The following is a 25,042-nucleotide window of genomic DNA, read 5'->3' as shown; positions in this document are numbered from 1 at the left end:
CTGGCTGCTATCACATAACTGCATGTGCATATCCTACGTGCTACTGAACTTGCTCTTTCAACGCCTTAGAGCTTATGTTATGTTTTTAAACTCTACGTTTAATAAAAGGCTTATTTGGAAACAATACAGAATTGTGCTTGCCTCCCACCACGCATATGCATTGGTGATGCTCATCACCATGAAGAAGGGCTCAAGAGCAGGCTGTGTTTGCTGTCACAGTGCCATACAGAACGCCCTTCATCTCACCAGACCAACACACTGCACGCATTGCAACCAAACTGCCGAGTATTACCTGCATGCTACACTGGGAAAACTCAGACACACGCAGAAAATAACTTGTTCAGACAATAGCAGGAGGAAAGAACCAAGAGACTTTGTTGTAGACTCCAAGTATTCAGGAGTCTCATTTGGCTTTAACTTACCAACATTAATGTTTAACGTACTGCCATGGCAATGTATGCGCTTAAAAGGAAGTTCAGCATCTCCTTTCCCCTCCTTGTAATTAAGGATTTTAAAAACAAGTGAAAGTAAAACAGGGATTTCTAAAAGGCAGCTGGGAAAAGGCAAAGAAAAAGCGTTAATTACCCCAACATTTTGTGTGAATCAAAACATTTAACTGGAAAAACAGCTTGAACTCTGCTAAATACTCGGTGACTCATCATGGAGCAAATAAAAAAAAAAAAAAAAAAGTTCAGTTCATTAAAAACAGCTCTTATCAACCGTAAGCACAGGGAAAGCCCAACCAACACCAAGCACTGCTCTCACTATGGCACACGGGCATTTCATAACCCAGGAGCAGCCCCAGGCTCCCTACAGAAGACTATTTGGATGCTCGGTGCCATTAATGCTCCATGCCCCCTTCAGAAGCTCTGCTGGGAGAAGCACTTTTCTTTTCCCTTTGTCAGTTTATTTCAGGTGGGTGGGGTGAGCTGCCAGGGTTGTAAATTTAACGAGCACCTCTTGGCACAACCGCTGCAATCTGAACTGATTTGGGAGCAAAGTTCAGGACATTTACACTACAGAAACTCCAAGTGCATGATATGATTGTTTCGCTCAACTCAAGTAGATTCAAGTACAAGTTCCTTAAGAAATAACATACTTTTACCAAACTATCTGCCTTTTTCAAGACAACGGTGTTTTTTTTCCCCAAACCAGATAGCACACAGGATCAAAACTACTCCTAAATTCAGGTTATCGTGCCCCTGAGGCCAGCAGGGCACCCAGGGTGGGTCTGGAGGGACCAAAGGGTCTGATATGGAGAAAGGTTCCCCTTTAATCTCGGTGTCCAAAGGCAAATCACTTAATGGGCTGTGTTAAACCATTACCTGGATCCCTGCAAATGGAAGCCAACGCTGGGGAGAGGCTGAGCAAACACTCTGGGGAGAGAAGCAGCCTCATTTGGATTGCTAATTTTATTTGCATACCAAACACCACTTTAAACAAACCCATTTGGATTTCTGTGTGCGAGCCTAACTCATTATTCACTATCTGCTATTTGATGACTGCGAGCCTACCCTTTCAATAAACACTTGCAGCATGCGAGAAAGAGCTCTGGCTATAGGGAGCCATCAACAAAAGTGGGACACAAAGTTAAAAACACAGCGCTCAGCTCGCTGCCTCCTCCTTGGCCTTTATCTCCTTAAAGCAGGGCTTGGAATCAGGGCTCTAGAACTGCTGGAAACAAAGGCACTGCCTGTAAATACAGACAACAGGCAGAAGACAAGAGGAAGCTTGAGCTGACTGCAGTAGTATGCTCAACAAAGGGAACCAGCACGTGTTTAACTCTTACCTAACAGCAAACAAGAAGTTGGGTGCTCCTGGGTTGGTGGAAACAGATGCTGAAAGTCATTTGTCCCCCAGCTCAGAGGTGAACAGCTACTTATGAAACCCACAGCCATTCCACATTGAGGCTATCCGCTCCCTTTGGCCTTTTATTGCTGTTTAGTGACCAGCTGAGCCCACTCTGGCCATCAACGTGACCAGCTGAGCTGATGGGGGCTAATTGAGCATCTTATTAAGATGCATAACAAGGGGATCTTCCCCGTCTGAAGCTGCAAGAGGCAGGGTGAGCAGTTCCAAATGGCCAGCTACGCCAAATAAATGCTCTCCACAGTGAGAAAATATAAATAGCTCTCAGTATGGCCCGTGGGATGGTCCCTGTGGTTTGTGCAAGTGGTGATTGACAACATGCAGGAAAATTTGGCCCTGTCTGATGGTGTGAAGCAACTACTTTTGTAGCCCGCTTTGCAAGGAATTCACAGCGACAGATGGGGCCCTGTCAGGGTTTGAAGAGCTCACAAGGCAGAGAGAGAAATAACCGGGCTGACACGGAGCCAACAGCAATCAGGTTGCCCCAACACTCCGCTTTAAGGGTTTTTGGGTTTTTTTTTTGCTTTCCTCCTCGTGTCCATCTTGAATTCCTACAGAATTCTGGAAGTCATCTCTCCTGGCAGGAAGCCAGCACTGTGTTCCTGTGATGGGTTCCTCCAGCTCCCACTGGTTTCTGTGAGTTATTGCCTGCTGCTGTTTCCTGGTTTTTCTTCTGGCACAATATAATGCAGGCAAAGCAAACAGGTGGCAGGTAAAAGGCTGATCGTTACTGGGCTTTGTTGTGTGGCACGGAACAAAGGCTGTGCTCACAAAGGCTCCTATCCCTGGCACATAGCAGTGTCACCAAGCCTCAGGCTTTCAGTGGTTCTGTGGCCTTTCTGGGAGATGGGAAGAAGTGCTGGAGGCTGGCACCGGAACGAGGTCAACGCTGTGTTGCTGTAGCACTGGGATAATAGGTTGGTTTGATGCAGCAACGTTGTCAGCAGTGGTGCAGAGCAGAAAGTGGTTTGTTAGCAGAGTGCAGTGGGCAGAAAAGCGAAGAGCTGCTCCTCCTGCCTGCACCATTCCTGCTTTTGTTGAAGCACAACATTCACAGGGCTTACATGCAGCCTGGTGTCACTTCTCTCCCATGGCCACCAAATGCAGAGGTTCTGCAGCGTTACCAGCTGGTTCCCACGAGCTGCAGAGCAAACATCCTGCACTCAGCAAAGCACACTCCTCCTTCATTGCAAGCAGCCCTCTGCTTTGTTCTTCACAAAGCCATCTGCTACGCAGAGCTCCAAAAGAGGTGGATTTTGTGTGCCTCTTGCAGCCAAGCACCTGCAGCAGCGAAGAGCCATCCGCAGCACAGCCAACTGGAAGAAAAAATGCAGTGGGTTCCCTGAGGTCTTCCCACAAAGGAGCTGGCAGGTCTTCTGCAAGCCTGGGGACCAGGGTAGGTTGCAGGGCCTACCTCGGATGCTGTGCTCAGGACAGGTCATGCCAAAAAATTGGAAAAGCCAGGGAAACAGGAAAGGAATTCATGTTTATCTGGGTGGGAGCTGGAGGTGTCAGGAGGGAAATGGCTGGAAGGTGCTCAGGTGGAACCCTCAGTCTATTTGTGGAAAAGGTGAGCAGACTGTGCCCTGTCTTCCTTGACGCCTACCAGCAAGTAATTGGCCAAAGTCACACACAAGAGCTGTTTGCTTGCTTTCTTTCCCACCTTTCTTTCTGCCGCTGCCACACCTTAGGGGCTGGATTTGGCTGGAGCCACTTGTCCCTTCTTAAATCACAGCTCTGAACCAGAACAAGAGCTAAATGTCAGGAATGGGTCAGCACAAACACAAAGCAATACCAATAAAGCAGAAGAGAGAAGTACATTTTCTAGGAAGTATTCCCAGTTTTCTCAGAACACCAACACAAAGCCAGTTGAAACCCACGGAAGGCTCACTGGGCTTTGAGCCAACCTCCTTTCCCCACAATTGCAGAATCTTTCCCCTTCTGAACCACTGAGCTCTTGCCTTTGCTGCTGCTCTCAAGCAAGACTTCAGGTGCTCAGCAATCATGGAATCATGGATGTTGGAAAAAAACCACTAAGATCATCCAACTCTCAGTGCTGAAAGATAGCCCTGCTATGTGGAACCATAGAACCATTTAGACTGGAAAAAAACCCTTGAGATTATTAATTCCAACCATCAACCTAATGCTGTGATAAATCTGGAACCACTGTGCAGAGAATTCACCTACACAAAATGAGTTCTCATTCAGCAGCCAGCACGAGAGCTTGGATTGTCTTCTCCTACCTCCACAGCTCTGCTAAGCATTCAGTCTGGGGTTAATCATTAATTCCCCCAAGTCTGCAGCCCACATGCCTGCTGTGCTGAGAGCTGGGAGCAGGGCAAGGCACGGCCTCACCTGTGCTTTGGTTTGGGGTGGGAGGCACAAGGATGCATTATTTAACGAACACGTCATAGTAGTTCACAGTTATTGATTATTGTGAAAGTCCACAACACAAAAATGCCTTTCCATCATACAGGTGAGAAGACCAAAGCTTGGAAGAGCTGTATGCATTTCTTACACCTCACGTTGGCTTCTCCTTTCCGGGTGGTTCTGTAGCTCCTTGGCAAAGCACCGCTACTCGAAAATAGCAATGAAACAGTAAGAGGAAAAAAAACAACAATAAAAACCATACAGATCAACCACATTTTGGCTCTATGGATACTCTGGGAATTGTTTTGTGCGCAAGAGCTTGGGGGGGGCAGCAGCCTCCCAGACGTTGTTTGCTATTCTGACCCTCAGCACGCAGTGGAAAAGGGCACTCGGCACACACAGCAGGGCATGAGTCACTCCCCAGGCAGCTCCAAAGACAGGAGATCGCCCCAATAGAGCCTGATCCCACGGCTCAGCACCTTCCCAGCAAGACAGCCTCAGACCTGCACACCACAACCAGGAGCCAGGGGAGCTCCAAGCCTTCCCTCCTCAACTAGCTGTAGCTTTCCACCCTCGGATTGCATCCATTTATAGCAAGAAAAGCCCACGGCAGAGGGTTGCAACTGAATGATCTTTAAGATCCCTTCCAATCTATGCCAATCTATGGGTCTATGACAAATGTGATATTAGTGTAGTAATGCTCACTGCCACGTTTGTGCATCGTGCACTCTGTCAGATCCAGCCATTGGGTGGTAATAGAGGGAGATGCAAAACTTCCAAGCTCTGCACTTGCCAGGATCGGTTCCTTGTCCTCCATGTGGTGCCCATAGGGTTTCCAGAAACCCGATTCCCAAAACCGAGGACTCAAATACTGTTTATGTAGCAAATCATGGCACAGAAACCTCTTTGGCAGAACAACTACCTTGAATTAAACATGTGCAGTCTTAGCATAACTATAACCATACCTGTGCCAGCGACACGCGTTCTTTTCTATTGCACATTAATATTTGAGAGTGGTTTTCCAACATCATAAGGATTATGCAGTCACTTTGGCTGTCATTTCTGGCTTTTAAGCCGATTGGGCAAGTTGTGCAAAACTCAGCAGATTTTGGAGGCATTGCATTCCTGCAGGCTGAGCGACAGCAGGGCTGAATGCCTCCAGCTTGCCCAGAGCAGCAGCCACAACTCCCCCTGCACTATGGTTATCACTCTGGTCCGAACAGCAAAGAGCAGGAAAACTGGTGTCCAAAGTGCACTTAAAATCATCTGAAAAAATACAGAGGATAAATAAATCCCTCGGGTTCCTCTGGTTATAACCTCTTAGTTCAGTGCCTCCTTCACTGCAGCTTCTCCCCTCCGACAATGAGGCAACATTTCCTAGAGGGTGTAACGATGGTTGGAAGCATTGCAACACGTCCACCCTCCTGCTGCACGTTGCTCCCTGGATGACTGAGCTGGGTTGGATGCCAGAAGGAATACAGGAAGGTGGAAGAGACAGCCAGGACAGGACCCTGCCCTGCTCTGCAGGAGCTCCAGAGGCATTGTGTGCATGAGCAGGAAAATACAGAGAACGTTCCCGAAGGTCGCAGTGACACCAGGACGAGTGCCAGTGTATTCACACTGCCTGGAGAGGGGCTGACGCTGAGCCAACCCCCCCCCTGCCACCCTTTTTATTCACCCCTTTCTTACTGAGGCAAGTCCTTAGATGAGTCCTTATATGGAAATACTTTTTTTCTTGCCTCTCTCTTGGATTTTTGCTTTTTGTGGCATTGCTGTTCCACGGGAGCCCAGGAGCAGAGCTGTTGTCTGGATTCACTGCAGACCTTGCGTGGCTCTATCTGCTGGTGCCAACCCTATTCTAGCTGAGGTCACAACAAGCAGTTATTCTTTGCTCCTACATCTAAAGGACAGAGAGGAATTTAAGGCTACTTAAATCGGCCTTTCTATCTTGATGCTATTAGCTGAGGCTCTGCAAGTGCCAAATGCTGTTATTATTGCTGGTTTAGTGGCACACAGCAGCTGTCCCCCCCCCCTCAAAAAAAATCAAGGGTCCCATTGTGTCAGCCACTTTTCACTGCACTCAGACAATTCACAATTTAATAAAAACAAAAATGTAAGGGAGGAGAGACACCTGTGGTAACAGAGATTTGCCAAAGCCACAAAAACAGGTCATTTCATCATAAAACTGGCAACTGCCTTTGGTTAGGACTTGGAGAAGGAGCCAAAACCACAGAATTGTTGCTTTTCTTTACTTATCCCAGCATTCCCAGCCTCCTTGAAAGATGCAGAGTTTTGGGATGATGTGGGGCTGCAGGACTACTCTCTTCCTGCCTTTCTCTCCTCCTCCTTCCCTTCGCATCCCATTAATCCCTACTTCCTGGAGGCTGCAGCTCGGTGGCAGAGTACAACTTCCACAGGGAATCAGTGACCAATTCTTGGCAGTCCTTGAGGAGAAATGTCAGCTCTTTAGAAGTTTGCTCTTTAGAAGTTTGCAGAAGGATTTGCCTCCGTTCGCTAAGGAAGCAAAAGGCCTTCGGAGGATTTAGAGCACTGATTTCGCCCTGCTGGCAGCTCTGATAATTTGATTTAAGTCCTGACAAATTAAACAGCACATGCTGCACCGCGTATTCGTAGAACCCTCCAGGCATTCCAGCAGCAGAACCCCTCACCATGCAGCTGTTGCTAGGAGCTGGGCTGTGTTTGCAGCACCGAAGGCTGCGGGATGGCAGAGCAGAGCGGGTGTCTGAGCTGCCCATGGAGCCCCACCACCCCTCCATCAATGCCAACAGCCCACCTGCGCTCCACTCCAGAACCTGCTCCATCCCACGATGCTTTTGTGCTTCCCAAGCTGCTTCCGACCTGCCCAGAAGTCAAGTGCACGTCCTCCAAGCTGAAGAAAGGACAGGGAGCAATTAAAGCTCTCCTAAAATATTTAGAAACAGCTGAGCGCAGGTTAGAATTTCCATTGTTTTTGTTAGCACAAGGTGTGGGGGTTTGGCCCCTGTAGGAAGGGGCTGAAAGGCAGCAAGGTGTGGCTGTGCAGAATGGCTCCCTGATCTCCGTGCAGCACTTTTTACACCTGTCCTTGTGTCAAACGGTTGCCAACCCTGCATCCAACAGCTTTCCTGGGTTGTGGCTTCTGTCTCCATAAGGAACAACTCATTTGCTGTTTTCACATCAATTGCAAAGACCAAAGAATGGGTTTTCAGGCTTCAAAGCTTCCTGTCATTTATCCCAAAGCTGAACAGTGAGCCCCTGAGCTGCAAGTTGCACCCGCAGCCTGAGCCTGCAGCTCAAAGCCACCCAAAAGCTGTAGGCAGAAGCTGGAGACAGCACATCCCCAGTTAACATCAATAACAAAATAAGGGGAAAAAAAATCTGCCAGAACATGAGGAAATGGATCGACAGAGCAAAGACAAGCACCCCTCACACACTTCCCAAGTGCAGACCAGGATCTTTCCTCTTGCAGCCCGCGCTCTGCAATGGCCTCTGTGCCGCCCAAGAGGAAGAGGAGCACCAGAGCCAGGCGACAGGGCCGTCGCCAACAGCAGGCACCATCCTCATCAGCTGACAGAGGTAAATCTTGTGCCCTCGTTTTTAACCATTAGTTGTGCCAAGTCTTACAGCCAAGGTCTGAGTTGATACTGAGATTAAGAGGGTTACGTTCTCTGCACCTGGCCCAAGTGCTGGCCACAAACTTACAGCATTCTTGCACACAATTTATACCTTTTTCAGGTAAACCCCATGAAAATATTTCTCCTACCTCTGAAGTGAAGCTTGACAAAGCCAGGCCTCATGAGAACAGAATGTGTGGGAGGGCAAATCCTCAAGAAAAGCAGCCAGAAGAACTGATACGAGAAGTGCCAATGGCATCAGGACCATATTTTTATGTCAGTGGATCTAATGGAGCAGGACTGTAAGTAGGTCCTCAGCAATATATGACCATACATGAAATTGCACTGCATCATCCATCAGCATAGAAAACCTCTTGACTCCATGTATTGTCAGAATGACACATTCAAGGAATAGTTTAAGAACAATTCAAATGGAAGACCAACTATAACTGTAACCTTTAAGCAAGAAACTAAACACTTATTTAGTGAGAGTTCTCTGGGTTCCACATAGCAAATCTGTCAGCATCATCGCAAGCTCTAGGCACCACTGCAGTTGATCAACCTTTTGTTGCACTAAATGCACTAAAAGCAAAAATAAGAAGACACTTACGCCCAAGAAAAATAGTCAGATCAGAAGTTCCATCTTTCACTTCCCGCCTTCTTTCCAGAATATTGACATTCTTCTCTAGATGTTGCCACCAGCAAGCACCACAGAATCTCTGCTGTAAGCAACACATTCCTTGCTACGTTTCCGAGCTTTGCCTACAAATGGTTTTTCCTATTGCTATCTGTCATCTGTTCCTGCACTCAGCAGAGAGGCTCCTTAATGACACTGGACCATAATGCACAACATTCCTATTCCACGGGTACCACTTGCATCCTAATTGAAACAACCCTGCTGAGAAGGTACAAGTTCTCATCAACGCTGCAGAATTACAGCATCCTGAGCACCCTCAGTCATGAGTTCAGAGCAGCAGGTCCACTTGCAGCCACTCTAATTAATGTTTCCCACCTTATTCCTCACCCAGGGGTTCTTGGGGGTCTTAGGTCAAACTCCCAGGGAAATTATTAGGAGTTCAGGGGATGCAAGCTAACTTCATTGCTGGAAAGGAGGCTATTTTGCTATTTTGTTTTCCGTACGCAGTGTGAGCATCTATTGCCAGAGCAGAGGCTGGCAGCGTATCTATGACAACAGAAGACAGGATTACGCACTGAAATGGTGTGAGATCAAGTGCCGAGAGACCTATTACCATTTCAAAGAAGGTAGAGGTGCCAGTGGGCCTCGAGTGGGAGAGGGCAGTGGGAAAAATGAGAGAATGCTGGACTTGTGGCTCCCAGGGCAGAGGTCACCTACGGGGTAGAGAAACAGGTAACCTCAACTTCTTTGCAGACCTCAGTGGGGATATTGGAGCTGGATTGCCATGGTGATTAAAGAAAGGGTTTTAGACAAGAGAATGGCTTGGGGAGAAAAGATACCATTGAAATGATCTGCACACAAAGCATCCTAATCACTTTTGAAATGCAGCCCTCCCTCTGTGGGTTGGAGCTCGCAGGCAGCAATAGGACTGACACTGTTCTGCTGCACAGCAGCAGCTGGCACCTCACCAGCCTGGTCAAGATTTTGCATACATATAGAGAGTGCCCCACATACACAGGCACCCCCTGCCACTGCCTTCAAGTAAATTGGTGAGAGCCAGCAGCGCCCAGATCAGCATCATCCTCCAGGTTCTGCTGCATGAGACAACGAGGGCAAGCTTTCTTTTCTCCTCCTACAGGCGAGCAGCTGCTCTACCAGATTCCCAACAACAGTGTCCTCACCAGCAAGACTGGGCTTTTATCCTGCCTGCGAGAGCAAGAGCGAGTGATGAAAAAGATCAACAGGAGCTCTAATCCCAAGTAAGGACTCTCACCTCATAGCACCTTGAGCAGAAGCACAAAAAAGAGGGCACAAAGTATAGGTTTCTTATTGTCTAGAAAATCATTTCCCCAGAGGAATGAATGTGTCAGACAGGGATTTCAACTTGTATTTGACTCTTTCATAGGTTACTGAAGATGGAAGAATTCTTTCCAGAATCTTTTCGCTTGGACTTAAAAGAAGAGAGAAATGCCTTTTTTGAGCTTTGCAAAGGTGGGTTGACTTAAACAAGGTAGCAACCAGCTTAAATAGCTGTGTGTCCCTCTAAGTCCATGAATATATACAGATGATAGTCCTTGATACGAGATGCGTCTATCGATGATGTACTTACAAAGCCCACTAACTGGAACACCAGTGTTTCACCCTCCTCACATCGCTGTAACAGACTCCTTCTCCCTGCAGAAGAAGAGATTTGGATCTGCAAACCAAGTTGCTCTAACCAAGGGCGAGGAATTTTCCTGCTGAAAAATCCCGATGCTGTCACCACCCTGCAAGCCAAGCTCTACAGCTCTGAGAGAGACCTACCCAGTAAGAGGGTGCCCTGTGGGGCTCCCCAGAGAATAGTGCAAAGGTAGACATTGAAGCCTGGCAAATGGATGAGTAATGTGCTTAATTAAGTCATTAAGCCTCAGTTTATTATATTGTTCCGTAGGTATTTCATGTGTTTATACCACATCATCAACCTATAAGATTTTGTTTAGTGGGAGATGCTATTTCTCTGGTTAGTCTGCTATCCACACTTCAGTCATTTCAGGGTGGATCTTTGCCATCAGAAAGATTTGTTTACCTTTGTCTGGAAATTTAAGCGTGACTTCAAAAGGCCAGGTGCTGCTGTTCCGTGCACGACAAAAGCCTGGTGCAAAGTTATTTAAACTAGGTACTATCCCACCTTCTTAGACAAAGCAGGCATTTTACAAATATATGTGCAGCTGGTCAATCTATTCTGCACAATTTAATAAAACCTCTCAAATATCTTCTGCAATCTGCCCCATTGCTATGGAAGCCTCGACCTCCATCAGTGGCTAGCAGTCACGAAAACACTGGATTTGGATTATTTGCTTTTGTGTTCCTTGCAGGAATGAAAGAACCATCCAGGTTCTTCTTTGTAGAGCATGACGTTGCTGTGGCCATAAAAGCAACGGTGCCACGTGAAGGGCTCTCTGACATAAGCCACGTATATTCCCCAGTAAATATTAGTAAATCTTTAATTACCTTCCACTCCAAAGACTCAGCGCTATGCCTCTAGTCCATTCCCAGCACTTCTGGCTGCTCCTCTGGGCTCCGTCTGCACCTGAAAGAAGGACAAACAGCTTTGTTCTATGGCGCAAAACCAACTGGCTGCAGGGTTTTGTGTGAGCTTTGAGTTGCTATGTGTTACAGCTGTTGGTGACATGTCTTGACACCCCCACAGGTACATTGACCAACCTCTGCTCCTGGAAGGGAAGAAGTTTGACGTCCGTTCCTACCTCCTCATCGCCTGCACAGCACCATATGTGTTGTTTTTTGCCCAGGGCTACGTCCGGCTGACCTGTAGCAATTACGATGCCACATCTGATGATCTGACTGTTCATCTCACCAACCAGGTAAACTCAGTGCAGTTAGTTCAGAAGAAGAGCGGAGCAGTTGACAAAGAAGGGGCACAAAAGAGACTTTTGAAAGGTTGAAGATATGCCTTGTGTAGTCAAAATCCACGCACCTAGGAAATGAAGGTGGGCTTATGGTCAGGCATGGCACCATGGCAACCCCCTACTGGAGGGGGTTCACTCCCTGCAATGGACCAATTCTCTCCTTATGCTGACCATTTCTGTCCCTGGACCATTTTTCCTCCAGTATTCTCTCATAGACTGTGTGTCTCTTAGGAGAAGCCTTTGACTGTGGCCTACCTGGAACAAACCAAATTTAGTCTTGGCTAAAGATTTGGATGTTCCTCTTGTGCTAAATGTGATAATAATCATAATGATGTAAGGTGCAGATGCATTCTTCAGGAGCCACCATTCTTAAATCTCTGCCTTGGATTCCCTTCCTTCTCAAATGAGGTCTATGCAACAAAACTGTTCTGGCTTATATTCCCATCCTACTTCTTAGGAAGCTTTTCTTATTTAAATCTACCTGAGTTTTTTGCCTTCCTGTGAGGCTCTCCAGTACTTAGAATCAGACAGAAAAATGGTTTGCTCTTAAAGCCCCTCTCCCAGTATAACGCTGTGTTTGGGAACTGGCAAAATACATCTAAGGGCAAGATATGCTTCAGACAAGCCCACTTCAATTCTTGTTGGAGTTTTATGGTTCCTGTACAAGTACAGTGCAGCACGGCAGATTATAGTTGCTTCCTGCAATATATGCTATTATCAGTATGCTGCTTGTTTTCCTGGAATAGTTTGTTTGCTCAGGTAGAGAGCTATCCACATGGGAATTCAGGTGCTTGGGTAGGATCCCATGGCACAAGCAATATTAAACAGAGGACAGGTGTTTATCAGCAGAACATGAATTATCTGGGAGGAGGGAAACAAAATCCACAGGAGCAGTTGGTGAGAGGCCAGGCTTCAAGTCACAGTTGATTCTGCCCCCCCGTTCCCTTCCTACCCCAGCAGTGATAAGTTCCAGCTGACCTAGGGGTTAATGAGACAGGAATAGGCACCTGCTCAGGGTTAGGTCTGCTGCTGCTTCCCTCCACGTCAGTAATGTGATGATGGCTCTCCCCAGCTCCATCCCTGGAACAAGGCAGGGTAGAGGGATGTCTGCCATGCATGTTTCCAGTTACTCTTTAATACTCCCCTCACTCTGTTCCCCACCTTGCAGTACGTGCAGAAGAAGAACTCCCTCTACAGCCAGCTGAAGGATGAGACAGTTTGGCAGATGGAGCACTTCAATAGCTACGTTAATGAGAAGTTTGGGAAAACCAATGGCCTCCCACAGGACTGGGTTTTCACTGTGTTTACTGTGAGTGCAAACAAGTTCATGGTGTGCTGGTCTGCCTAGCCTAATTAGGGTGGTGGGAATAGGGACAAAAGCCTCCACTTCAAGGGAGTCCCCAAGGAACTGTATGTACCAAGAGAGAAGGCATCGATGGTCCCATGGTAACTATTTGCCTGCAGATGATAAACAGAAGTCAAGACAGAGTTTAATTTCAATGGTTAATAAAATGGGTGAACTGCTGATAAAGGGAGGGGGCTTCCTTCAACTCAAAGTGATTAGACATACAGTTTCCAAAATACAGCCTCCATCCAAGACTAGAGGGGAAGAAAAAGTATCCCTAAGCCAAGTGGAGACCAATGACTTGTAGTGACTCCTGTGCCCTTGGCATTGGCAATGATTAGTTATCCCTGATCCCTATCTTTCAGAAAAGGATGCAGCAGATCATGTTGCAGTGCTTCCTGGCAGCCAAGCACAAACTGGATCGTAAACTGGGCTACTTTGATCTCATTGGCTGTGACTTTTTGATTGATGAAAACTTTAAGGTATGAATAAAATATTGCCAAATATTAAGTATGATATTGGCCAGATGTCTAATGCCAGCAACGTAGGATGGTTGCCATCGACTCTGGCACTAGAAATTAAACAGAGCGTTCACTCAGCCAGCCATGAAGGGCAGGATTCATTTCTTTCTCCAGTTCCATTGCCCAACATCCAGATATGGCACGTGTATTGCACAAAGAAACCCTGGCATTAACAGCTCAAGGGGGGAAGAAAAATCTTTAACTGCTCTGTGCAGAATTTTCACGGGGAAGTGGAGTAGTGAAAAATACAGGGATCTTAATATCTACTCAGTTCATAGTGAAAGTAAGGGAATTTTAATGCCATTCAATATTTTTCACTCTAGAAACCAAACATGACAGATAATCAGCCAGCATAAATCAGTTTGTAATGCCTCTAACGCCACACGAAGAATACTGATTTACACAAGCTGAGAATCCAGGAATGAATTTGCCATCACCACCCTGCAGAATCAGTCATTATCGATTCAGATGTCAGCATCAGCACCTCCACATTCACTGTAGGTTTACCATTTAGCAATAGGTTAGCCCGTCAAGGCTATAAAACCTGCTATGGAATTACAGCTCACACTCGTGAAGAGTGAACGAAACGCAGAGAAGGAAAGCCAGAAGAAAGGGAAAGGGAAATGTTAAGTACAGTGATTGGACTGCTTTCAGTGCAGGCAGTCCTTCAAAACCACCTGGTCTAAGCATAACAGAAAGCCATCTGGCAGATTTTGCTGTTGCTAAAGCAGAAAGGAGCTCAAACATATTCCAGCAAAGTGCAGTGGGAACAGCAAACCCAGTGAAAGAGTGGAATTAATGTATGCAGCACTGGGCAAGGCACCCAGACAATGGCTTCCTTTGTATGGGGAAGTCAATGGCAATGGGGAGCAAATGGGAAAGACACAGAAACTGGTGCTTCTCAAATTTCAGAAGCAATTGTCTTTTGCAATGTTGGCATGCAAAGCAATGGCTGTGCAAACTTGGAGTAGAATGGAAGATCCAATATCACTCTATTGTGGCAATCCCTACCTGGCCAGTTAAAAACTTCAGTAATTAAAGACCATTACATCCCCATGCATTTTACATACGGAGAGAAAAACAAAACGTGTTTCTTGACAAGTATTTTCTAAAAACGTGATGAGGATTTCAGGACACTGAGTGGTGATGTGGTCCGTTGGGACTGCCATCCTAGCTGATGACACGTGTAGAATTTGCTCTGCATTGATTCTACACGGCCTTGTGTTTGGTTCTATGTCTCATCATGCTATTTCCTCTTCTTCATTTTCCTGAGATAAAAATGCCCCCAGTATCACTCCTGGTAATTTCTGTAGGCCCTGCAGCATCCCAATCTAGTTCTTGAAGGTGTTTTCCTGCCTCTCAGTTCTTAGGAGCATGGACCACGAAAGCAGAGCCTGCAGAGCAACCACAGCTTTCAGCAGAGCTTTGCAAACTTCATGTGCAGGATGAGAAGAGGAGGAAAGAGAACATAAACAATGGATGTGGTTTTACTGTTACTTTTAACCCCCTTTCTGGTTTCTGGGGCTTTCCTGTGCTGTATTGTAAATGCCAAAGTTAATACACAGCTTAGGACACAGTCATTTAAGTGCCCAAGGAACCTGCCTTCAGAAAGCATTGCATCAGCTGTGCAAAAGGGCTCTGCAAAGGAATGCTGGGAAGATAGATGCCTAAATTTTTTATCAGCCATAAAGGGATTCAGCTATCTATCACCAGTGAACAGACCGAACACAGATAAGCCATTTGCCAATTTGTGACAGGTGTATATAAAATAAGATAACCCTTGTTAAAGTAGGGATGGTCCCTTTGATTGGAATGACACAGCTTTTCCCTCACCCCAGCACTATGAGATACCACAGGGACGCTGCAGAGCTGGGAGTGCCACTGCAGGTCATCAGCACGAGAAATCTGACAAAAACCAGGGAAAACAGAACCCCCTTGGTTACATACCAGATGCAGGGAGGAGGCTCAGGTGCTCAAATTCGACGTGAAATCCCCATGGATGACATGATATGCTGGATCTTGACTTTATTCTCTATGTTCTTCCTGAAACAGAACAAAAGAGGTTAAGAGCATTTTAAACAACTGTGACACACTCTGGTACAATAATAGGGAGTGTAGGAGACAGACAGTATAATAGATGTGAACACCTCCTCCTGTTTGTTTTGAAGGAGAAGAAACCAAAACCTAGTCAAGACAATTACAAAGGTTCATTGAGTTCGTCTGTCAGCAGAAAACCTTACGAACTTTTAATAGGAAAAAGGAAATTTGCTCAGAAATAAGGGAGTTTGCCAAGAAAAATAAATGTGACGTAGGTGCCCTCTGTTGGCATCTGCAGAGCAGGTTATTTCTCAGCAGTTTCTTTCTGGAAAGAAAAAAAAACCCACAGACATTTCAGCACCCTCACTTCCAAACCTTCTCTGAAATACGGTACTGAAACAAATGTGAAAATTCTTGTTGCATTTTATTCTCAGCAAAATGAAGTGCAAAAGTGAAAGCTATCCTGTTGCCAAAACCTACCACCCACATCTCTCAGTTACTTGCAGGCAAACTCACTGCTGCTTCAGGAACAGAAAAACAACAAAAAAGCACGACCGCAGTGTATGTGTTTTTAAACATCAATTAAAAGAGAGTAAAATTCGCCTGGGGCTGTTGAATGATTAAACATCCTTCCTGAAAAAAACATCAAATAGTTTCTATACGTCGTCTTTGCAAGATGCAGCACCATATGGTAAAGGCAGGAAGCAAACAGATGAGTTTCTCTCATGGCAGGAAAAAGAAATAGTAAACAGAATTGCATTGAACTCAACTGCTTTCACATAGACTTGCAACTGGGCCATCACGTGCCACGGCTCGGAGCTGCAGACTTCAGTGTGTCAAAGAGAAGTAGAGCTGAAATTGGTTCAGGTGTGCAAATATCTTCTATGGCTTCTACCTAAAACCAAAGCTCATCCAGGAAATCAAGGCCAGGGGTTAATTGAGAGCTTGGTGCTGTGTTTGCTTGGTCTTGACCCCATGCCCACCCCAAATCAAAGACATGATTACTAGATTCCTTGTAACTTCCTTTCGTGTTATTCAAAAACTTGAAACTGCTATGGAAATTGGTACGATAAGAGACAAAACAGTGCCTTAGCACACCCACAGAGCAGGAGTTTAACCTGAACATCAGCTAGAAACATAAAATAATATGTGGTGTTACTCTAAAGTAATGAAATGTAATGATTCCTCCAGTCCTTGTGAAAATGCTGTCTTACCTGCACTCCGTGCTAGAGGACCGTGTTAGGATTTATTAGTACTCCTGCACTTCCAGCTGCTCACTAAGTCAATAAAATGGCATCACTGCAGCTCTGAGGAGATCCAGCCTGATCTCCTGGTTGCCATTCACCTTTCCTAGGTCTGGCTTCTGGAGATGAATGCAAACCCTGCATTGCACACCAACTGCAAAGTCTTGAGAGACATCATCCCCAGCATCATCTACGAGAGTCTCGGTAAGCAAAGAAGTCACAGGGAGGTCAGTAATGAGCAATCACATCACAACACTGCTTGGCAGAGGAAAGGCTCCTGTTGATACCATTTGTAGCTCCAGAATACAGAATAAAGATGTCTTGCTATTGAGTTTGTTGCTCTTACAAAAGGCAGTGAAAATTCTACCCAATGCAGACACAGGAAAGCTATGGTCTTGTTAGAAATAAGTGGTTCCTTTTTAAAAAAAAATATTATTTTAAGGAATAATATGGTGAATTTGGGAGCATGTTGCCATCAGTCCACCTTGTAACTGCAGATCTCTTCCAGATCTGGTTCTCGAAATCTTCACCAAGTGCCTCAAGGGACAGAATGTGCTGCCTTTGAAGACACTCTGCCACTTTGTGCTTCTCTACAATGAGGATGCTGCAGACCTGGGCCAGAAGCAACCTCGGAAGCTCAGCACCAGGTCGTGCACAGGAAGGTACCTGAGGCCACACACAGACAGCACCAGGCACTTCAGGTACAGCCCTGCCAAAACTGCAGGTCTGTCCTCAGGAGCTCAGCTGCTTCAGAAGAAAGAGTGCCTTGCTGCCTACAAAGAGCTGTCGGCAAGCTGTCCTCACCATACTGCACGTGCAACAGTTTGATCACCACAGATAACCACACTGAGTCACAGAACAAGAGGGTTTTCACAACTTCAGAGAGGCAGAAAGAAAATAAAAGTTAAGTTCTATGTGCTATGCTTGTTATACTCTATGTGCTATGCATGTTATGCTCTTTCTCACCTGGTAGAAACAGACGGGTATCAACCTCAGCTAAGAAAACCAGTAACTGTGAGTGCCAATAGTTCTGCAGAAAGCAATGCTTCCATCAGTCAGCCAACAGAGAAGTCACAGAAAACGAGACATGCCAAACCCCATCCTTCCAAAAGCAATGCTGATCTGACACTGCAACCCAGAACACTCAATAAAGTCCTTTTATAAAGAGGCAAGGAGAGCTGCTGAAAGACCAAATCCAAGCTTAACACGGAACCCCCTCAGCTGGTCCTACAGCTCCCCATAGCTTGTCTCCAGCTGCACAGCCAGCTCCTCCCTCACCAGATGTTCCTCGCACATTTAACCTCATTTCATTAAGGACTCTTTCGGTTTTCGTTTGGCTGAGGTGACAGCTACACAGCAGCACACGCTTATCGCATCAGGCCATCGGCTCTGAAGGAAGCAATGACGCCTGGGGGACCTAGGAGACAAGAAGGGGGGAGAGAGCTTTAAAACCCACAGGAAATGCTTTCACATCTCGGGTGCTGCCACTTCTAAGCTAAGAAGAATTTAAATGAACAGCAAGGTGCTGGGGAGGGAAGGTGCGTGCTTCCTTCCCTCGCTGCCATTCATGCCATCCCTGCGCTGCAGCAGTGCTTTGAAGACAGCGCCGGAGGACGAGGCAGCCGCTGAGCCAGCATGGGATGCTGCAGCCTGAGAGCCAGGCACGCTGGTTCTGCAGGAGAAAGCCAGGATGAGGTGGAGCTGTTGAAGACGGGCAGGACCAGGTAGGGAGCAGTTCTTCGAGGGGTGAGAAACACCGACTGTCTTTGCGCAAACAGAAGGGCATTAATGCTGGCAACTGTGACCCATGGCTGTTTTTGCTTGCTAAATATGACTCACTTGAGAGCTTTCTCTTCTTCCCCTTTTCTAGCCAGAATTTACAGTAGTGCTAAATGTCAGATACTTCTTCTAAACAGAGCCTGCTTGCTTCTCCTTAGTAGGCCCCGTTAGGTGACACAGCCTCATCTCCTCCTGCCATGGAGGTAACCCTTCTACTGGGGGCAATCACCACCACCCCCAGAGCTCGTGCTCTGTTGGAAGCAGATGATTTTGGACTCCATCACACGGCAGGGTCAGCCTGCAGGCCTACAGGAGGCTCAGAGCCATTGGCAACCTCAGCCCTTCCCACATCTTGCTTGGCAGATGCCTTGAACCTCCAGGCACGAAGGTTCAGCAACATCCCAAACAAGCCATGGTTTCTCCCCCTTAGCTAACCCCCAACGCAGATGAGGCCGTTGTCTGTACCTCCTTACCTACCACAAACTGAAAGAAAATACATTTCCCCTCCGCTTTCTTGTGGTCTTTTATATCAACACTGAGCTGCGTTTCCTTCCATAATTTCACCAGGAACTGCAGTTATTCTTTCCCTGTCTATTAAGGCAGGTACACAGAGTGCCCTCATCATCTCTGCAAGCCCTTCCCCTTGCCACGGGAAAACTGGGAGTCTAGATGTGCTGATGAATTTTAGGCCGTGATTCTTTGACAGTATTTTCATTATAGCTTTAGCTTTGCTATTCCTTGACATGCCTGCTTTCCGATTCTGCATCTGCTGCATTTTTTCCCCCCTAGATTTCACTGAGCTGCACCCAGCCGGTATTCCAGCTTAAAATAGAAAACTCTAAAATACACAAAATTCATGCCAGAAATCCAGAAGTGTGTCTGCTGACTGAGCATGAATTATTCTCTCTCTTTCAAACAACACACGTAAATCCTTTCCTATGCCTTCCCACAATCTCTTCCATTACAGAAAATGGTCCATTTCAGATGGCCAGAGTGAGGGATCCCTCCAACCTAAGGACCCTGCAGTTCCCACAAAGACAGAAGGGGTGAGTACGAGCAGGGTCACACAGGCAAAGATTCATACATAGTACGCCAGGGAAGAAATCCGTTTGTCTCAGTTTTTGCTCAACAAATTCACATGCAAGAAAGTCCATCGTCACCATCAGTGCGGGAGTATTTCCTAGGACCGTGCTTTATCCCATTGCTGAGAGCATGCACAGAGAGAGGAAATGTTCTATACAAGTCACATATATATGTCACATCCAAACCTCCTGTGGGCTGGACTGCAAAATTACCCGTTCTCTCTTTTACCTTATTTATATTTCAGCATCCCTTGACTCCAGATTCCATTTTTTCTCTTCTGATTATCTCTACAGGATATTCTTAGCATGATTTCAGCAAGAAATACTCACTATTTTGTCTTCCTTTTTTTTCCAGGCAGAAGCACTGTGGGGAAAAACACAGGAAGAACTGCTGAACTTGTTGATCGCTCAGCCCATCGCTGGCTGGGAAGGCAGGAACATCCTTTCTCTTGGGGAGATCGTTTGGTCCTCCTGGGTTTTTCTGAGAAGTTATCACATGGAGGTAATCATCACCACACTATGACCACGGTAATATGCAGGGGATTTTTCCCTTGGGAGACAAAAGATGAGCTAAATTTGAATTTCAAGTGTCCTGCCCAACTCACTGTCAAACCAGTGCTTGACCAAAGCCACAATTTGCCCTGACTTCCTCCCTTCCCCCCAAGAGTTAATGCTATTACATTCAACTTTCATTCCACCAGTGCCAGCAAGAGCTGAAAGGATTTCATAGCCGCTTTCTTGAGCAGCACGACTTTTTGTTCATTCATTCTGATAAAAATATCCTTTTGTCAGAAGGCTTTTTTTAATTCTTTTCCCCTAAGAGATAACATTGTGATGGTTGCAAATTTGTACATGTGACGCTCAAGCCCCCTCCACGGGAACTGGAGCTGAGTGGTGAAAGCACTGAGGTGTGACAGCCATTACAGTGGTGTTGACGAAACCAGAAGGGGGAACTGAGACCTGTTCTAACTTTGCCATGGATTCACGCCTCTTTAAGCACATGCTCATTTATCTGAGAAGACAAAATAAAATTACAAAGTAGAGTCATAGGATCATTTGAGCTGGAAGGGACCTTTGAAGGTCATGTGGTCCCACTCCCTTGCAATGAACAGGGACACCCACAGCTAACTCGGGTGCTCCGAGCCTGGTCCAGCCCAATCTTAAACGTTTTCAGCTAAAGTGTGATGTAGTAGTGCAAGTCAACCCGGCAGATAAACACTGCAGAGCTCCCCATCATCCTGCAGGCAGATGTCAATCAATCAGCACTGCATATGGTGATGTGCCAATACAGCATGAGGAGAGACGAAGGGAAAGTGGAGGGCTTTGAAGAATTTCCTTTTCTTTTAAAAAAAATTGAAATGTTGTGGAGGAAAGATGTGACTGGTCTTATTCCAACAGGAGATGTCTGAACGCTACCTTGTGCTGACCTCCTCCTACTTGCTGATTCTTTCTGTGGATCACACAAAGAAGGCATTTGTTTATGAGGTAAAGCACAAGAACCCTTCTATGTCTTGCAGTCACGCTCATTGTCAAGACTTCCCTAATATCTCTTTGCCCACAGCTCTAGCATAGACATGGCAAAAGGAAAGCTTCCTCCTCGGTGCCGTGCCAAGAGCAAGGCTCAGAATGGAGCTCACATGTTCTGGCCCCACCAGCCAAGGCAGACACTTCACTGATTTCAGTGGGGTTTTGGCATATTTTCTAGGACAGGAGCTCAAAATTCTCTCTCTTTTTTTTTTCCCCAGCTTATTTTGAATAGGGAAGAGCGTCTGCTCCAGAGATTGAAGAGGAAGTGCCAGTTTCTATTTATATTATATTCTGTAATTTTAGCTGGCCTCTTATCACAGCCGCTTTGCTTCCCCAAGGAGAGAGAGTGCAGCTCCCTACCAGAGAGCTAAGCACCAACCAGAAGGCATCAAGAGAAGGTGATAAGAACAGGAGGTGACAGGAGGAGGAGAGTTAGGAAAGGTACAGGAGTGGGCAGGCACGGGGTACCAAAGAGATGCATCCAGGAGAGCTGCCCTCAGCACTGCAGTGCCTCCCAATGGCTTTGGTGCATGTCTGCGGATCCTAAATTTGAGGGAAAAAAGACGAATTAAGAGACTTCCAGCTGCAGGAACTGAGCTGTATAACATCGGAGATGATAAAATTCCAAGTCCAGCTGAGTGGAGTAAGAGGATGGCACAGAAAAGTGATCATCATGTAATGAAATAAAAGCTAAAACGAGGACAAGGTTGCTTTGTCCTTAATATGAACGTCGTCTTTTCTGACATGGCTGGGAGCACGGGGGAGGAATTAAAGAGGCTGCAAGGCAGACGAAATCTGATCTAGTTCACACACAGTACTTTCCTACATCATTCTTGGTTATTCTTACCAATCGACTTCTAACACCGTTCCCATCACACCAGGGTCTCGTTCCTCTTGCTGGGATGCACCTGAGGGAGGTTGTGACTGCCATCAGCTACACATTTGAAATTTCTGGTAAGCCTGCTGGACAGCTTCTGTAGGGGCTGCGACAGTCACAGAATTCACCCGCTGGGTTCAAATGCCATCCATCCTCAGAGCCGGGGCACATTGTGTCTTTGCACAGGGCCCATGATAGAGTCCCGGCTCATTTGCTGCCAAAATTCAGCCGACTTTGACAAATGGATTCAGCACCTCCAGAACCAAATCAAGATGGCAAATGCCAACTACTCAGCCAGTCCCACCAGTAATATCTCTTTCCTGGTAAGTCGGTGGGGAATGATCTAAAGAGAAGGGGCTGAAAACAGGAAACAGTGGCAGCTCTGGAAATGGATTTTCAGAGATCTTTAGAATACGGGCTGAAACTGAACAGTAACTTTATTCAAGAATGCTGTAGATTCTGTCTAGGCTAAAATAAACTTGCTACCCACAACGCTTTATCACTGAACACTTGCAAATGCTGCTCTAAGTTCAGGGGAGGTTTTTGACACGCTGCTGATTGTTTTTCTTCATGAGATGTAGCTGCTACACTGCTAAAAAAAAATATATCAATTTTCCTCTTAGTTACAGCCAAAAAAACAAAGACTTACTCTTCAGTACATGCTGTCGCACGGACTTATAAATACATACAAAACACTGCAACATCCACAAGAGTCACAAGATGGCAGGATTATGCTGCTAGCACCTCGTGGATGTGGCTTAGGGCATCCAATGCCCTCCCAAAGCTTTCCTCGACGTTGTCCTAAGCTCAGGTTCTTAAAGTGAACGAATGAATTGGAAAGCCAGCTTGCCTTTCTCCCCCTTCCTCGTGCTATTTATTAACAGTGCAACTGAGGTTTCCCTCTTTGTCTTTAAATATCCACTCAGCTCCCCTTGATGTCTGGCATGGCACAGTCTATAGGGTAGCACTGTACTTCAGCCATACCTATCTTCTGTTTTGGATAACCTAAATATTTTTTACCACCCTGTAATCCTGATAAACATCATACTTTGTCTTTTATCACCCTTTGCTTCATCTTAAAAAAAAAAATAATAATAATAATTGATGAAGGTGCCTTGTGATGAGCAATGGAAGAAAAGAGCACTGATGAGACATCTCTTGTGTAACACCATTCTGAAATGGGAAGGAAAACCAATTCAACACCTGGGAAGGATTCAGTACCTGACCATGGTGCAAATGGCTACTGGCTGCACAGAGGTAACATATTCTGCTCTGATATTGGATGGCTTTGGCCAGGTTCAAACCAGTTGAGGTTTCATTAAGGATTCACATGGGACTGGTGGGGAAAAAAAGAAAAAAAAAAAAAGAAGCTATAAAGCATAGTTCCCCAAAAAATGTTTTCCAGCATTATGACTGTTGTTCCTGGTGTTGTTATGCTTTTGGCAGGCTACAGAAAAGGTAGCATAAGGTTAAGTATACTGAAAGTCCCGCAGCATTAAACAGACAAAAGGAAATGCAAAAGGGTGTTTTTCTGAGAGCCACTTCTGAGAACTCTGTCCAGACAGTTGCACTCAACTTCCAAAGAAGCTGGGAGGGGGAGTCCATCCCCTTCCTATTACACAGGAAGGACAGAGTTTTCTAAACATTCTGTTATGGGAATGTGCCTGATGCATTTCTAAAAAATATAAACAACACAGCTCATCCTGTGATATCTTATCCAAGCTGACTGATGCCATGAGCAACGTCTATGGCTGGCACAGTATCTAAGGTGCTGCAAGGCAGCTCCACATTTTGAGATGTTGTGATGACGTCTCTAATCACCCCTTTTCCACAGGATCCTAAGGAAAGGCTGCTGATCCTGTTCCCAGAAGACCTGCTTTTCCTCTCTGTGGATGAGGAGAGAACTACAGTCACATATGAGGTAACAGGAAACAGTAGAAATGGTCAAATAAGTACAGAAGTGAGATCTGGTGAACAGCTCCGGGTGATGAAAATAAACAGCAAGGAGAAAAAGGAAGAACGCATAGAAAAGCAGAGTTTTCTTTTCGTTTTTGAAGGGAAAACTCCCCTTGATGGGAATCCAGGCAAAGGAGAAATCCACTGTGCTGGGGAGGTTACAGCTTGAAATTACAGGTAAGTCCAGTAGCAGTTTCTGGAAGGAAAGACTGCTTTTATAAGAAAAAAAAAAGCCTTCCAATGCTCACAGATTCAGCACAGAATCCTCACAGATGTGATGACATTTGGATCTACCACAAGAGACAGTATTTAGTTAAAAGTCAGATTCCACTTCTAGTTGCAACCAGACGGATGCTCTTTAGGGGCTTCTTACTTTTCTGGCTGCTAAGTTGTAATGGCCCTCTACGTTTCCCTGCTCAGGACAGCAGCCAGCCCAGTCCCAGACCTCCATCTTTGCTATCATGGGGAATCTCAGCCTTCTTGTGGTTAAAAGCCAAATCAACTTGGCAGTAGGATGCTGGCTGTAGGGAGAGGCTCTAACCTTGTGTGGGAACAGCCCTTGTGACCTCCCTTGCTATAGGCATTTGCATCCAGCTCCTAACTGCTCCCTGCTGCTGTCTTGCAGGAAACCTGACAGAACCAATCCTTATCAATTGTTCCACAGCAGAAGATTATGAAAAATTACTCTTCCACTTACAGAAGGTATTCTCTCAGACAAGTTTGTGACTCTCTAGTGTATAAATATTTGGCAGATAATATTCACGTTAAAAATAGTATATTCACATGATAAAAAAAAGTTCTTGCTATCTTTTCCAGCCAGAGAAAAACCTCGACACTGTGACACTCCAGCCACCACCAATCATCCCTAAGAAATCCTGGCATCATCATTAGGAGGTCAGCATGCACTGACAAGAAGAGGGTACATGAACACGATCCCAATAGAAAGTGAAGAAGCTGCAAAAATGAATAAGAGGGGATTAGAAATTGGAAACCAAGCTTCTTTCAGACTGAGAGGTGAATAAGGACCTGCAGATGAATGATTCTCCACTGGCTGCTGTTTTGAATGAGCCATTGCAATTGATGTAGGACCTTGTGATTGTGACCTCAGCTGTACATATGCCTCAATGAGAAACCTTTCTCCATTTGCTTGCTATATTTATTGCCTGATCCTTTCCAGGGGAAAAAAAAAAAAAAAGAAAGAAAGAAAGAAAGAAACAAACATTGTAAAATACTCTGTAAGCAATACAAATAAAACCATTAACCTGTGCTTAAACCATG

At 45.9% G+C, this 25,042-nt stretch overlaps 2 protein-coding genes and 1 long non-coding RNA gene across 11 annotated transcripts in view; 2 read left to right on the top strand and 1 right to left on the bottom strand.

Annotated features, from left to right (window-relative positions):
- LOC104914134 overlaps positions 1-19,821 on the bottom strand; it is a 26,999-nt gene extending 7,178 nt beyond the window's left edge. The window contains exons 1-4 of one of the 6 annotated variants that reach the window (XR_004161909.1): positions 19,735-19,821; positions 15,210-15,305; positions 11,235-11,464; positions 10,981-11,059 (exon numbers count right to left, since the gene is read on the bottom strand). This is a non-coding gene — a long non-coding RNA (uncharacterized LOC104914134). The other 5 variants (XR_004161910.1, XR_004161911.1, XR_004161912.1 and 2 more) reach the window with 5 other exon arrangements.
- TTLL10 (tubulin tyrosine ligase like 10) lies at positions 6,907-17,458 on the top strand. Of its 2 annotated transcripts, XM_019622483.2 has the most exons (12): positions 6,908-7,191; positions 7,709-7,815; positions 7,975-8,155; positions 8,998-9,116; positions 9,629-9,749; positions 9,896-9,981; positions 10,171-10,339; positions 11,180-11,351; positions 12,565-12,705; positions 13,107-13,223; positions 16,654-16,747; positions 17,052-17,458. In XM_019622483.2, exons 1-12 carry the CDS (start codon positions 6,962-6,964, stop codon positions 17,369-17,371), a joined length of 1,857 nt encoding a protein of 618 aa, XP_019478028.1. In that variant the 5' UTR covers positions 6,908-6,961; the 3' UTR covers positions 17,372-17,458. The 2 variants fall into 2 exon arrangements, with proteins under 2 accessions (XP_019478029.1, XP_019478028.1); XM_019622484.2 differs by lacking the exon at positions 13,107-13,223 and having other exon boundaries at positions 6,907-7,191.
- On the top strand, positions 17,969-25,042 carry LOC104914136 (probable pleckstrin homology domain-containing family N member 1). 3 transcript variants are annotated; one of them, XM_010722778.3, is made up of 11 exons: positions 17,969-18,267; positions 19,290-19,368; positions 19,760-19,906; positions 20,803-20,889; positions 21,813-21,885; positions 21,995-22,131; positions 22,919-23,065; positions 23,643-23,729; positions 23,866-23,941; positions 24,390-24,466; positions 24,581-25,042. In XM_010722778.3, exons 1-11 carry the CDS (start codon positions 18,179-18,181, stop codon positions 24,653-24,655), a joined length of 1,074 nt encoding a protein of 357 aa, XP_010721080.1. In that variant the 5' UTR covers positions 17,969-18,178; the 3' UTR covers positions 24,656-25,042. The 3 variants fall into 3 exon arrangements, with proteins under 3 accessions (XP_010721080.1, XP_010721082.1, XP_010721081.1); XM_010722780.3 differs by lacking the exon at positions 22,919-23,065; XM_010722779.3 differs by lacking the exon at positions 24,390-24,466.

The sequence above is a fragment of the Meleagris gallopavo genome, chromosome 23, assembly GCF_000146605.3.
Source record: "Meleagris gallopavo isolate NT-WF06-2002-E0010 breed Aviagen turkey brand Nicholas breeding stock chromosome 23, Turkey_5.1, whole genome shotgun sequence".
NCBI classification, from domain to species: Eukaryota; Metazoa; Chordata; class Aves; order Galliformes; family Phasianidae; genus Meleagris; species Meleagris gallopavo.
Note: the sequence above shows the minus strand (reverse complement) of the source record. Positions and strands in the feature narration are given on the sequence as shown.